This window comes from Clytia hemisphaerica, unplaced genomic scaffold (assembly GCF_902728285.1).
Source record: "Clytia hemisphaerica strain Z4C2 unplaced genomic scaffold, Clytia hemisphaerica genome assembly, whole genome shotgun sequence".
In the NCBI taxonomy this organism is placed as follows: Eukaryota; Metazoa; Cnidaria; class Hydrozoa; order Leptothecata; family Clytiidae; genus Clytia; species Clytia hemisphaerica.
In genome coordinates, this window is record NW_027103994.1 from 1042674 (window position 1) to 1056402 (window position 13729).

Consider the following 13729-nt stretch of genomic DNA (forward strand, 5'->3'; position numbering starts at 1 on the left):
AATGATGAATCTGAAAAAAAGTGGCAAAAAAAAAAGAAAAGACGCCTCAATCACTTTTTAGGTGAAGGGGTAGCCTGGGAATCCAAGCGTTAAACTTTTTTCACAGTCTAGTTTATGATATTTTTGCTGCTGGTTTAACGCTTGGTGCAGGTAACTCGCCTGCAGGGACATTTTTCCCTGCAATGCAGGTTCGGCCTGATTGGCCAGCTTTCGGCGTATTACTTAGCAGTACTTTCGCGCGCATTTTGATAATTTCGATGCGCGCGCATAATTTATGGAAAAAGCTGACTTTGCAGAAAAAAGGAAAACAAATGAAAATGAAAACATAGATTCATTTAGAAACAAAATGGCTGTTGACTGGAAGTCTAAATACATGTGGCTGATGTTTTGATGTGGTTTTTAGTAGTTTTGAAAGTCTTTAGAGCTTGTGAAAGAGTTTTTATGGTAAGTTGATTATGTGTGTTTGCCTGGGTTTCCAAAGTTCAGAAAGTCTATCAACAAGGGTTCACACACAGACTGTTTATAACATTCTGTGTCAGACTAATCTACCTGCACCAAGCTCTATAATTTTAGAACTTTGTGAGGTGAGGTATTTTTTGTTTTTTCTAAAATTATGAGCTTGGATTCCCAGGCTAGTGAAGGGGCAAAAAAGGTGCTTTAAACAGATCCACTAGAAAAATAACTCTATGTGGAACTGGAAAAGCAAAGTTGAAAGTCTATATACTTACTATTTCTTTTGAGTTAATAATTTTTGCTTTGAGAAGAAGTGTAAACACAATGAATTTGCTAAAAATCGATGGATGCAAACCTGCAAACGCTTCTAAAAATGAAATTCCTCCTTGCCTTCCAGAAGTATGGTGCCTTACGCGTCAGACTGTGGAGCTAATGACACAATACAGAAAATGAACCTGATCATCTCATTACCTCCACAATAACGAACTAGTATGAGCTAATATGAAAGATATGACGTAATCTTTAAAAAACCCGCGAAAATTGCCGTGGTTAAACGGAGCGTGCACGTGCAACATAAAATTAAACTTAGTGAGTTCATCCACCGTATCGAGTACTTTCGTTTTCTAATTTTTTTTCCGATGACACCGCCGCCGCCGCAGAAAGGCTATCGTAATACTTTCGCTAAGCGAAATTAACAAATGTTTTTTTTCTTTGCATGCAAAATAGGCTGATTATGTCAAAAAGTTTAGAAACATGTAAGAAACATTTAAGGCTCAAAAGGCCGATTTCTTAAGAAACATTGAGGCTGCTTGTTAAAACTAGTTTCTTAAAAAAAGTGTAATGTTTTCATGTAAACTTACTCGATGTATTCTCTTTTGTTGGCATTAGTAACGGGGATGTCTTCACCTCCGGGTTTGAGGTCACGTGACACGACTTCACCGAAAACTTCTTCTTCCACTTGGAAACGAAGATCGAGGTCCTCAGGGTCGTTTTCCAACAACCAAACCAAACTGTTGTGGTATTCCGAATCCTATGAAAGTGTAGTAAACATCTTTTTATGAGAACAAACATAAGGCTTCGATGGCCAAATTTTTAGGAACAAATTAAGAACATTTTAAGGCTTCAAAATTTCTTAGAAAAAGGCCAAAAATACTCAAAATATCGTGAAAATAAGAACACTTTAAGAACATTCAAACAATTGGATGTTCTTATAAAAAAAAAGTGTAGCTTTAAATGGTTTGTTTATAAGGATTAGAATATTCAATCTCTAGTTTCTCAAAATCAAGAAACAGAACAGAATATTCAATCTCTTTTCTCAAAAATATTTGACGTTTTTGCCCAAAGTGTCAAAAAATACTGACTTTCTTTCACTGTGTTTTTTCTTTTTGCCTAATTCCGTGTGCTGGCAGAACTCAAAAAGACCAAACTTTTTATGCAAGATCCTAACAATATCAGGGCAACTTTTAAAAAGGGCAATATATAATATATAATACTATATTAGTAGAAGTATTGTGAATTATTATAATAAAGTATTGTGAATTATTATAATACTATAGATATAATACTATAATAATGGCAAAGAAGGCGAAACTAAAGCGAACAAAAAACGACGATCCTACATCGTACTACATATCATAGTTTTGCGTTACAATTGACTCTCTCTAATTCGATTTTCAAGGGTCAGAAAATCTTCTTCGAATTAGAGAAAGATTCAAATTACAGGGAGTCTTTTATGCAATTTTTCTATCCGAAGGGACCAATGCTTTAGTTCGAATTACAGAAAATTTGAATCACAGAAGTTTGAATTTGAGTTTCAAAGAAGTTGAGAATGGGCTTTTCAAGAAAAAAATTTGAATATGGGGGGTGGAGGATATAACAATTTTCAGTGATTCACCCCCCGGACAAAGTGACTTTTGACCACCCGGACAACGGGTTTTACCCCCCGGACAAGCATCAGTTGACCCCCAGACAACCCAAATTACCCCCAGACAAGGCAAATTTTGATGATTTTTCGCTACCCCCCGGACAATATATCCTCCACCCCCCCCCCCAATTTACTGTAGTTTAACTTCACATAGCTGATGATTTAGCTGTCCACTTCGTATCAGTTTGAATCGTAGAATTTTATATACATAACATATACATAAAATATTTCAACTTCTTGTAAGAAGAACCAATATACTTTTGGAGATCAAGAAATTAATGATGAAAAAAAAAATATATATATAGTGAAGATATGTAATATCTGTCATTTTAGAAAAAGAAAAGTATTGATATATAAATAACTCAAACTGATAAAAACGAAAAAAGTTAAGAATATTTTTGTTAATTGTGTGTATTTACGATTTTTTTGGTATTTTTTATTTTTTAATCATTCCGAAACAGAGGGTAATTTAGCAAAAAGTTAAAGGGAATTTAAATAGTGGTATGTGAAAGAAAAACCTAATCCAAATGAAGATAGAAGAAAAGTAATAGTGGAGAAACAATGAATTGCAAAAAACTTTTTTGATAAACACACTTCCGTAAGTTCATCAAAATACATACAAAATGGGGACAAATACAAAAGCAAACACATCAAATAAATTAAAAAAAAAAAAAAGGATACATAAACAAAACAAAACCCGAAGTCCCAGACTTGTGACTGGCATAGTGACTTTCCACGTGTTTAAGGGCCCACACTCAGTCGCCTTCGGAAAACATAGTAAAAAGGAACTGACCAGCAGCTTCCAAATAAATAACAGACAACAAACAGACACTACAACAAACACAATCTTACATAAAAATAGAAAAATCACACAAAAACTGAAAAGAATAGAATCGTAAGTTGGCCGAGAACCCGGTTCGGCGTGCCGCGACGGGAGAACTGTACAGGGCAAAGAAAAGTAGGAAATGAATACCTCCGATGCTAATGCTAATTCTTTAGACAGAAAAAAAAAAAAAAAAAAAAAATCACACATACAATACACAAGAAACAATTTCACAATTTGAAAATATGTAAAAATTCTTCGACGGTTTTCCCATACTTCATAAAACAGTCAGGAAACCTGGAAAAACATTTGACAACTTGCTTCTTCAAGAAAGCGTTTGAAGCACCCTGGTTTCGCATTCGAATGAAAAGCTCAGTGACTCTAGGAGTCAGATCTTCAAACATGAGTGTGCTACGTGCTATCCGTAAAATTTCTGAAAAGACGGATCCATAAAAAATGCACGATGGGATGTTACTGTCGGCATGTGGCATCCTTACAATGAAGAAGTGAAAGGCATTTCTCTTATCAAAAAGTTTATATCTAAAAATATTGTTTTCAACGGTGATATCTAAATCTAAAAACGATGCATGGTTTCCATGGTGCTCAACTTTGAGATCTAGTTCTTTAGGGTAAATCTGTTTGTAGCAATTATGAAACTCATCTCTGTCATTTAAGGCACACAAATCATCAATAAATCTACCTACAGAGTGGAAGTTATAGGCACTAGGCGAACTAGCAGAAATGAGACCTTTGACATACTCAGATTCAAAATGGTACAAAAACAAATTTGCCCAAAAAGGAGCAGGATCTATTCCCATGGGAATTCCAATGCACTGTTTAAGAATAGAATTGCCAACTTTGAAAAAGCAATTTTTTATCAGAAAGGACACACACTCAGACAGTGAAGTACTAGTAAAGAACCTATCATCCTTCCCTTTTGTAGTCCAGTATGCTGAAGTATTTGAAAAACCAAGTTTATTTCTACAACCTAAATCAAACACAAAGTTAATAATTTTGGTTAAAATTTCAATGAGAAGATCGTGTGGAAGGGTTGTGTACAGTGTTGCAAAATCGAATGTCGAAATTCGTTTTGCTTTTTTCTTAGCATTGATTCTGTTAAGATGTCCAATAACAGGCGAAGAATTTTGTACAACCCAGAACTTATTGAAACTAGAAAAGAAACGAGATTTATGATGGAATTGCTCAACATGTTTGTATAGAACTTTGAAGACCATGGATACAGCACGAGACAGCGGTTTGGTACTACATGATTTGGAAGCAATGATGAAGCGGCAACCAATAGGATTCTTATGCATTTTAGGAATCCAATACATAATGGGGAGAGTTTTCATTTTGTCAGATAATGACAATCCAAATGTTTTACACAAGTTTTCGCTATTTTCTAAAATGGAGTTCAAATCAAGATTAGAAGGCTGATAGGTGTTATTTCCAGAGATTTCTCTAAGTAATCTAGAAACATAAAACTTTTTACAAATCAAAGCAAAGTTCTTAGATGCTTTGTCGATTGTGACAATGACAAATCTTTTCTGTAAGGTTTCCAGATATGCCAGCACTTCTGGATTCTTTAGAATAGGTTTAGTGTCATGTATTTTCGTTTTCTTTTTGAGTTTTCTAATCTTAATTTCAACTTTCGAAATAATTGTGTCCCTCCAAAATTTAAATGCCCTAGCTTTGAATTTAGTTTTTTGCTCTAAAGTATCAATGCATTCATCTAAACTAGTAATGATATTTTCTAAAGCTGTTTTAAAATTTACACGTTTTGGTTCACGGTAGTTGGGGCCTTTAGTTAAAAGTTTACGTAATTTAGAATTTTCTACAATTCTCAAATCACCAGTTATAATGTGTTGGTGGAAAGGATCACAAAATTCTGAATTAACACATTCACAACGATCAGAGTCAAGTGTAAATGAGACCTCATCATCGATAAAAATAGAATTTACAGTGTCTTGATAATTGAGAATTTTATTTCGTATAGTTTTATGTAGAGAATAAGTGACAACTGGTCTATTTTCTTTGGTCGTCAAAGGTTCAGGAAGAAGTTCTAAAATGTCAGGTTGGTTTAAAATAGAAGGAAGATGAATGAGTTCTATGGCTTTGTTGTCAAAAAATACATTGCAAATATGTTTTGGTGCTACTTTCTTTGCTTTACTAGGGAGTGGAATATAAATAAGAGTTTCGATGATATCCAAAATGTAAAGATAGTGTTGCTCAGAGAAAGAGTCAAGAGAAACCAAAGGACCACGTGAGATAATTTCGGAAGCAATTTTCTTCAAAGTCGATTTCTTTAGCCTGTTAAGTGCAACTCTGATATCATAGAAAGAATCAATGATGTCATTCTGAAGATGATTGTCAAGAAAATTGAAAAAGTCTGTGTGGCTAGAAAGTATTTGATGGTTATTTCTATTATTACGACTGTGTGTCATTCGAGAGATAAATCTGGTGATTTTAGGAAATAGTTTTCCCACTGGAAGATTTTGATCATGTCCCCTAGCTCTCTCATTAAGACCGTAGGGGAAGACAGTTCGGAGCTCCTTCATCCAGAAATTTTCTCGGTCTACACGTTGTTTTCTAGCTTCTGGACAGACTTTCTTTTCTACATAACCATCCCCATTGAAAACTTCAATGACCTGAATATTGAAACCTGCACCTGGGCAAGCATCTTTGAAATGATTTATCATATGCTGACAACCAGTCTTTGCAGTTCTATGGATGTTTATTCGGATATTTAATTGTTTTGTAGTTTCTCCAACATATTGTAGGTTACAACGTTTGCAAGAAAGAAGATATATAAGATTTTGAGAATGGCAGGAAATGGTTTCATTGGAATGATTTATTATTTGATAAGTTTTTTTAGTCACATTAGACATGAAAAAAGAATTTGTTGAAAGGTTAGGGCAAGTCATGCATCTAAGCCTGTGAGACTGTGCACGACCGGATGGCTGATCCCCATTGGCTGATGAAACAGATGTGGAAGGACTTCCTGCTTCCGCTGAAACACCAACTACGGCTTTACCCTGTCGAGGATTAACCAACCTCCTAGGGCGATTCCCACCATCCCTAGGGGAAGTCACCCGGGGAGGGGGCTGCCCTCCCCGAGTTTGCGATCTGGTTATAGGCATGTCTAGAAAATATAATAATTGAATCAGTGGTTAAAAAGTTAGATTTTTCATTTTAGTGGCTATATGTTCATGAACGCTTAGGTTGTGTGTGTATAAGATGTTGATAATCAAAAAAGACTGGAAAGGAAAACAAGTATAGTTATAGAGAAATCTGAGAGGGGTCTGATGACATACAGAACATAGGAACCTGTGGTACCAGCAAAAGAAAGTTTAAGAGGGAGGAAAGCCTCAACACTGCAAAAACATGACTCAAGGATATATATAGTGAAGATATGTAATATCTGTCATTTTAGAAAAAGAAAAGTATTGATATATAAATAACTCAAACTGATAAAAACGAAAAAAGTTAAGAATATTTTTGTTAATTGTGTGTATTTACGATTTTTTTGGTATTTTTTATTTTTTAATCATTCCGAAACAGAGGGTAATTTAGCAAAAAGTTAAAGGGAATTTAAATAGTGGTATGTGAAAGAAAAACCTAATCCAAATGAAGATAGAAGAAAAGTAATAGTGGAGAAACAATGAATTGCAAAAAAACTTTTTTGATAAACACACTTCCGTAAGTTCATCAAAATACATACAAAATGGGGACAAATACAAAAGCAAACACATCAAATAAATTAAAAAAAAAAAAAAAAGGATACATAAACAAAACAAAACCCGAAGTCCCAGACTTGTGACTGGCATAGTGACTTTCCACGTGTTTAAGGGCCCACACTCAGTCGCCTTCGGAAAACATAGTAAAAAGGAACTGACCAGCAGCTTCCAAATAAATAACAGACAACAAACAGACACTACAACAAACACAATCTTACATAAAAATAGAAAAATCACACAAAAACTGAAAAGAATAGAATCGTAAGTTGGCCGAGAACCCGGTTCGGCGTGCCGCGACGGGAGAACTAGAAGTATAAAACCTTCAACTACTCAAAATGGAAACAATAAAGACAAAAACCCACAAAACAAAAGGACAATAAAAATACAACAAAAATCTAGAATGAACATTCACAGAAAATCAATCAGGTTGGAGTTGAAAAGGAAAATATAATGACATAGAAACCCATCAATGTAAAACTAGTGATCTAAAATGACTTTAAGGAAGAAAGTAACTCAATATGAGTTAAGATGGAAAGAAGTAACTCAATATGAGTCAAAAAATATTTCAAGAAAACACGGAAATAGGGTTGTGTAGGTAGGCCAAGCAGTGTTAATTAGACACCACCACAGATAAAAGATAGTAAAAAGATGTGTTTATTGAAAGTATAAAACGCGCGCAATAATATAAAATAAACTAAAACGTAAAAACCACGGAACCAGCCGAAGAAACTAAAATTACAATGAGAAAAGAAGTGTACTTTCTACTAGACAAAGTTACCACACCTTTGACACGTTTCTGCCACAGCGTTGAAGAAAGCATACTAGAAGAGAAGGAACTGGGATTGGATTGCCACTATCCAACCCTGTGGCTCTCACACACATTTTACAGTTCAAAGAATAAGATGGAAAGAGTGGGGAAAGAATGAGAATTTAAAAAATCGGACTAGAACCCGGTTCGAAGCCCCGTACACCGTGACCGCTCACCGCAAGAGCTGGCGAACGAGTGAATCTTGAGACAGTTAAAATCTTGAAAATTCTGAAAAATGACGAACTATAACCCGTCGAAGATGAACACTATATAGATGAACACTGAAAGAACTTGGTTTATTAATTAGCCTGGTTGCGACAAAACTTACCACACTCTCCAGATCAGTCAATGTGATTTTTTTGTTCAACATCATCTTGTAAAAAGGACGAATGAAGAAAGCTTAAAGAAAAAGAAATCAAACTAAATAAAAAAAACTTTCTGAAGTTGCTGTTCAAGGACCGTTTTTGCGTGGAATCTATTGCGTTGGGTTCGAAAATAAAATAAACAGTAATTTAAATTTATTCCTTCGAATTAGCTCTTCTTTTGACTCCGTGCAAACGACAGGAAAAGAAATCCAAGTAAACAAACTCTCTGATTGGATATTATGTTGATTTACGCCGCTTTTAACCAAATCGGCGTTTATGTACTTGATTTACACGGCCTCAAAGCGAAAACCTGATTCGAAACATGTGTATTCATATTCATATTCATATTCATATAAACTACAGTTGACGCTTTCTAATTCAACGTTCTACTATTCGATTTACTCCCTTATTCAATGATATTGAAAGTCACCGTCAACAAAAAACTCTCATAAACGACGCTCCCTTATTCGATTCACTCTCTTTTTCAATAATATTGAAAGTTACCATCAACAAGAAACTCTTATAAACGAAGCTCCCTTATTCGATGAAAATCCGATTCCCCATGAAGATCGAATTAGAAAGGGTCAACTGTAGTGAACAACTGATGGCTAAGAGTCATCATGGCCTAATAAAATGTTAAAAAAGGGTAAATTTACCGTCCAGAAGTTTTCCATGATAGACAGCCATACCAGCCACACGTCCGATGAATTTGAAGTAACGCAGATGGTCATCGTTGCACATACCAGAATTCGGGTTGATTTGTAACGTGTAATTATCACTGTCAAGAAAAAATGTTTCATTGAAAGCTATAACTCGGACACATGTGAGACGCCCTTCTGTTCACTTTTTGAGATTTATGGGGAGAGGTTCAAAAGACATTGAAGCTATCGAAACTCTACTTTACGGTGTGAGGGTAACCTGAGATCATCATCCCAGGTTGCCGAACCTCAATCCTGATGTTCACAGACCACATAAAACGGTTCCCGGAAAATTCCCCTTGGAAAATTCCCCCCGGTGAATTCCCACCCAGTGAATTCCCCCCTGGTGAATTCCCACTCGGAAAATCCCCACCCGGAAAATTCCCCCCTGGTGAAATCCCACCCATATATTTTACCCACAGCGTTAAAATGTTGTTGTGAAAAACAATAAAGAAGATAAACGATCATCAGTCGAAAAATTAGGAAAATTTCAACTTTTTACCCCCAGAAAGATCGAAATTTGTTCAAAATTGGTCAAATTTGACCAGCTAAGGGTCGTAAAATTTCTCAAATTTTCTTTGTTTTCTTCTTTTTAGTCCTGGTAAGGGTCCAAAGGTCGAAAGTCGGGCGGCATCCCCCCCCCCGGGAAACTCCATGACTTCTTAAGACGACGTTTAAAGAAAATGTGGAATCTGTAACAGTTCTTGAAACCAGATTATCATTTTCATTTTTAAATTATTTAAAAACCTGTTTTTACCTGCTTTTACAAGAAAAATGACCGATGAAATAATTCTGCTGCAAAGGCCTAAAGGCCTAAATTAAATTGACTGACGCAAACGAGAATTTCTTCTTCTCTTTTCTTCTTTTAAATCTTAGTTAATTGTCTTATTGAAATTAGATTTTCTATTCCATTACATTTTTTGCTTTAATAAAAAAATTAATAAAGTGACACGCAAAACAAATTTTCTTAAGAAAGTATGGGTGGGAATTCACCGGGGGGACTTTCCGGGTGGGGATTTTCCGGGTGGGAATTCACCAGTGGGGGATTTCCCGGACACCACAAAAAACATGGTACAATCTCGGTCAAAGTATATTGAGAATTTTGGTAATTCCTCGTTTTTAGTTCGGGAGAGAAAGTCGCTTTTAGGCTATTTGTTAAATTCAATCGAATATTTCAATTCGGTAGGGGTTTATAGACTTCCAGGCTATATTCTGAGCCCTATTGGACCATTCTTGATCTTTTTTATCCTGGTCGTAAATCTTAAGTCTAATGTTAAAATTTCTAATCTAAGTTAGAGCGCTTCCAAATCGTTTGTGGCTATAAGATTTCGTGGGAATTTCCCTTTTTTATCAAATATTATGACCTTCATTGTAGGACCAAAAGAGCAAAATCTAGCGATGTTCTAATCTTATTTCTTCTCCGTCCCTTTTATCATTATATACAACTGGACAAAGTAGCGGTCTATTAAATATCTTACGTTGCAGAGTATTCGAAGAGTCCGTAGTAGGGATTGAAAATTTCTTTAGATAACAAGTAAAACCATTCTCTGCAAGAAAAAGAAAGAAAATTAATTAGTTCGGCTAATTTAGTAACTTTTGCGATGACCGACCCAAAATCAGACGCGTCTTTATCCACCACGCTTCGTCCACCAACGGCTGTTCTCGTTTACCCTATCCTTTTACAATCATACTAACTTAGCAAACCAGCCAGTGGGAAGTTTTGGTTTTAGTAAAATTTTCCGGTGTGTCGGTCTGAAATATTGTATCGTTCTGAAATATTGTGTCTTCCTAGTACCAATTGTCTGGTATAAAAACATTGAAAAGATGAGCTTTTTTTTTAAGATACCGTTGTTGCAGAGGATAGATACGGAAAGATACCGTTGTTGCATTGAGATGGTTCACTTCATCGCAGAGGCAACAAGAGATTCGCCAAAAATGATAAACACCGAGTAATGCTTAACCGTAATAGACCTTACTTGGGTCTCTTTCCCACGAAAAAGAGTTTGACCATAAAGGGTATTATCAGAATACAGTTGACGTTCTCTAGTTCGATTTTCAAGGGGAGTTCAATTTTCACCGAATTAGGGAGTGTTTTGAATAGTAGAACGTCGTTTATGAGAGTTTCTCATTGGCGGTAACTTTCAATATTATCAAATAAGGGAGCGTATCGAACAGTAGACATAAGAGTTTCTTGTTGATGGTGACTTTCAAGATTAACGAATTATAGAGCATATCGAACAGTATAGCGTCGAATTAGAGAGCGTAAACTGTAATAAACATAGAAAGTAACCTTGCAACGCCGCCGTAATCGAGTCCGGCTTCACCGTCAAAGACGATCCATAACTTCGTTTTCAGGAGGTCAACTTTCGTACATTGGGACAGAACAAAACGGAATGAATCATCCATGATGCTGGTTCGACGAACGTGAATCTCGTATTTGTTCGGGACGTTGTCCTACAGATGGAAAAGGAATACATTGAAATTCTAAGGAAACCGGGTCCAACCTAATTTTTGTAAGTCAAATAGAAAAGGTTGGTTGGTCGACAAAGAATATAAATCAAATTCCTCTCTAAAATTATTCTAAAATGGCAAAAATGTTTTTATAATTCATGCAAAATTTGTAGGCTAGGTAAATAAACCTAAAACAGAGCCCGTTATATTTTTGTTCCAAAATGTAAAATGAAAAGAAAGGAAACACACTTTCATAATTTTACAAAAGAGAAAAATCAACAAACGGGGATAAGGGGTCGTTTATTAGACACCTAAGAACAAGGTGCGTTCGTTTTCAAAAAGGTGGAATCGTGCGGAACGTTCGTTTTGAAAAAAAAGTGGAATTGTGTGGAACGCTCGTTTACTTACGGGTCTCTTTAGCCTGGATCTGAAGAAATCATATTTTCGTTTGTAATCACGTGAATATGGTAACGCCTAAAATGAAAAAGAAAAAGCGCTTAGACAAAATGTCAGTTTCACAGAAAAGTTAACACGGAGGAAATATTAATACACTTGGTTGGTAGGAATTTATTTATGTTTTGGAAAAGAAATCGAAAAAAATTCAAGTTGTAAAAAGTTCACCTCTGATTTTTGTTTTGCGACAGTTTGTAGACGCGGATCTTCCCATTGCGTCGATTGAGTATCTGAAAAGTTGATCAAGGTACCATGTTGAAGAGCTTACATAGATAAAACTAGACGGTTCCCGTCGTCGCAAACGCCGGTTTAGCTTGCGCATCAAAAACTCTTAGGATGATAAGGATGGTGTTGCTGACGCTCTATAATTTTTTTTAAGGGGAATTCGAATCATCAACTCGTTATTCGAAAGACAATAAAATTTATTTTTGTCTCAAAACTGAACGAAATCCCTCTTTCACACTCGACCACCCCCTGGCAAAATTTGAGAATAACAGCTCAGCTACCATCTTGCGTTACACAAATTTTTCATAAACTCATTTAGTATAGTAAGATATTCACTATTTTACGTAGAATCGTTCAATTTCACAGGGTCCACGGCCAGCCGGTATGGTTATCTATAGGCTCGTCAGTCAAGGGACAGATTAAAAAGAAAAACATACACAAATGAAAAAAAATGCAATTTACCGTGATCAATAAAGAATACACGACCATCAAAATGTACTCGTTCTTCCCAACCAGCCTGAAATATTTATTGAGATAGCATGTCATAGTTGACCGTTCAGATAAAAAACAATGTCAATATGGGACTTCCTGTCTCTCATCAAAAAGCTTAGTCTATTTCAACTAGTATCTAACCTTTCATCGGCTTATTTCAAGAATCGTTTTAATGTTGATTTTCTATAAATTTCTAATCATCTCAAGCGTAAATCCATGTCAATATAACTTTACTTACTTACTTCATCTAGTCTAGTACAGCTGATGATTGTATTAACATGAAACTTAAAGTACTGTGAAGCAACTTGTGTATTTTTTTCTGAAAATTGTACTTACTTACTTACTTATCAACTAAAAAATATGTTCATGAAGAAAAAGAAGACTCTTGAGAGAGAGAGAGACACAACTTACAGGTAAAGGTCCGAGGTCTTGAGTCGCAGGTTGAGTGTTCACACGTGGGTCGACCTGGTGAAGGTGGAAAGGTTAATAAAGCAGAAGATCTATGTGAGAGGGGTTAGCAATTACTTTCAGTGTCAGAATAATAAAAGAAATGTAATCACTGTTAGGGACCGCGAAAGACGGGGGTAAAATGGTTGGAATCGACCAAAATGTTGTTTTTAGGTTTTAGACCACCTATAACCATGGGATAAGGTTTAGAAGCATTCTTATCATTAAATAAATGTCCTGTAAAAGTTTGGTGGCCATAACTTTATTTTTTATGAAAATATGAGCAATTTTGTAAAATTTTGAATGGCAGACGACCTACCAACAGAAAATTGGATTTAGACAGGTGAGCGCGTCCTCAAACCCCCATGATGTTATACATTTTTGGAACTGGAAGAGATCAGCGCTGTTTGTTTTTTTTGTCTCATTGACCCAATCAAATCCTACAAAAAATTATTCAGTTTTTTCTGGGAAAAAGCCACTTTTGAGGGCTTTAGCTGTCCTCCCCGGCATTAAGACAAAGATAATATGAAATTTCAACCTTTTTTACATATTGTTTGTTAATAAAAATTAACATTTTCAACCGCGCTCTGCTGTCTTTTTTGGCTCAAAGTTTATTGGTATTCGAGAAATTCTACAGAATTGTCGAGCGCGTGTTTGTTTACAATTCGAAAGTTCAAAGTCCACGTAGAGTGACAATCTGCCAACTCTCCGGCATACAGGATATTTTCGATTCATTCGTACGGCAAACGAAAAATTTGAAGAAAAAAAATTGATAAAAAATTAAAACTTTGTCTTGAGAACCTTCGTGCCAAGTTTCAATGCTATAGCATTAATAGAAGTAAAGTTATTGCAA

General features: G+C 35.5%; 1 protein-coding gene across 2 annotated transcripts in view; it reads right to left on the bottom strand.

Annotated features, from left to right (window-relative positions):
• LOC136811245 (E3 ubiquitin-protein ligase NEDD4-like) overlaps positions 1–13729 on the bottom strand; it is a 51948-nt gene that overhangs the window by 17143 nt on the left and 21076 nt on the right. For both annotated transcript variants that reach the window (XM_067067858.1, XM_067067857.1), the window contains 9 exons: positions 12841–12894; positions 12400–12454; positions 11881–11942; positions 11668–11733; positions 11099–11262; positions 10287–10355; positions 8767–8888; positions 8074–8144; positions 1314–1483 (listed from right to left, as the gene is read on the bottom strand). In XM_067067858.1, coding sequence (XP_066923959.1) covers positions 1314–1483; positions 8074–8144; positions 8767–8888; positions 10287–10355; positions 11099–11262; positions 11668–11733; positions 11881–11942; positions 12400–12454; positions 12841–12894 — 833 coding nt within the window. The remainder of the gene's footprint in view (positions 1–1313; positions 1484–8073; positions 8145–8766; positions 8889–10286; positions 10356–11098; positions 11263–11667; positions 11734–11880; positions 11943–12399; positions 12455–12840; positions 12895–13729) is intronic.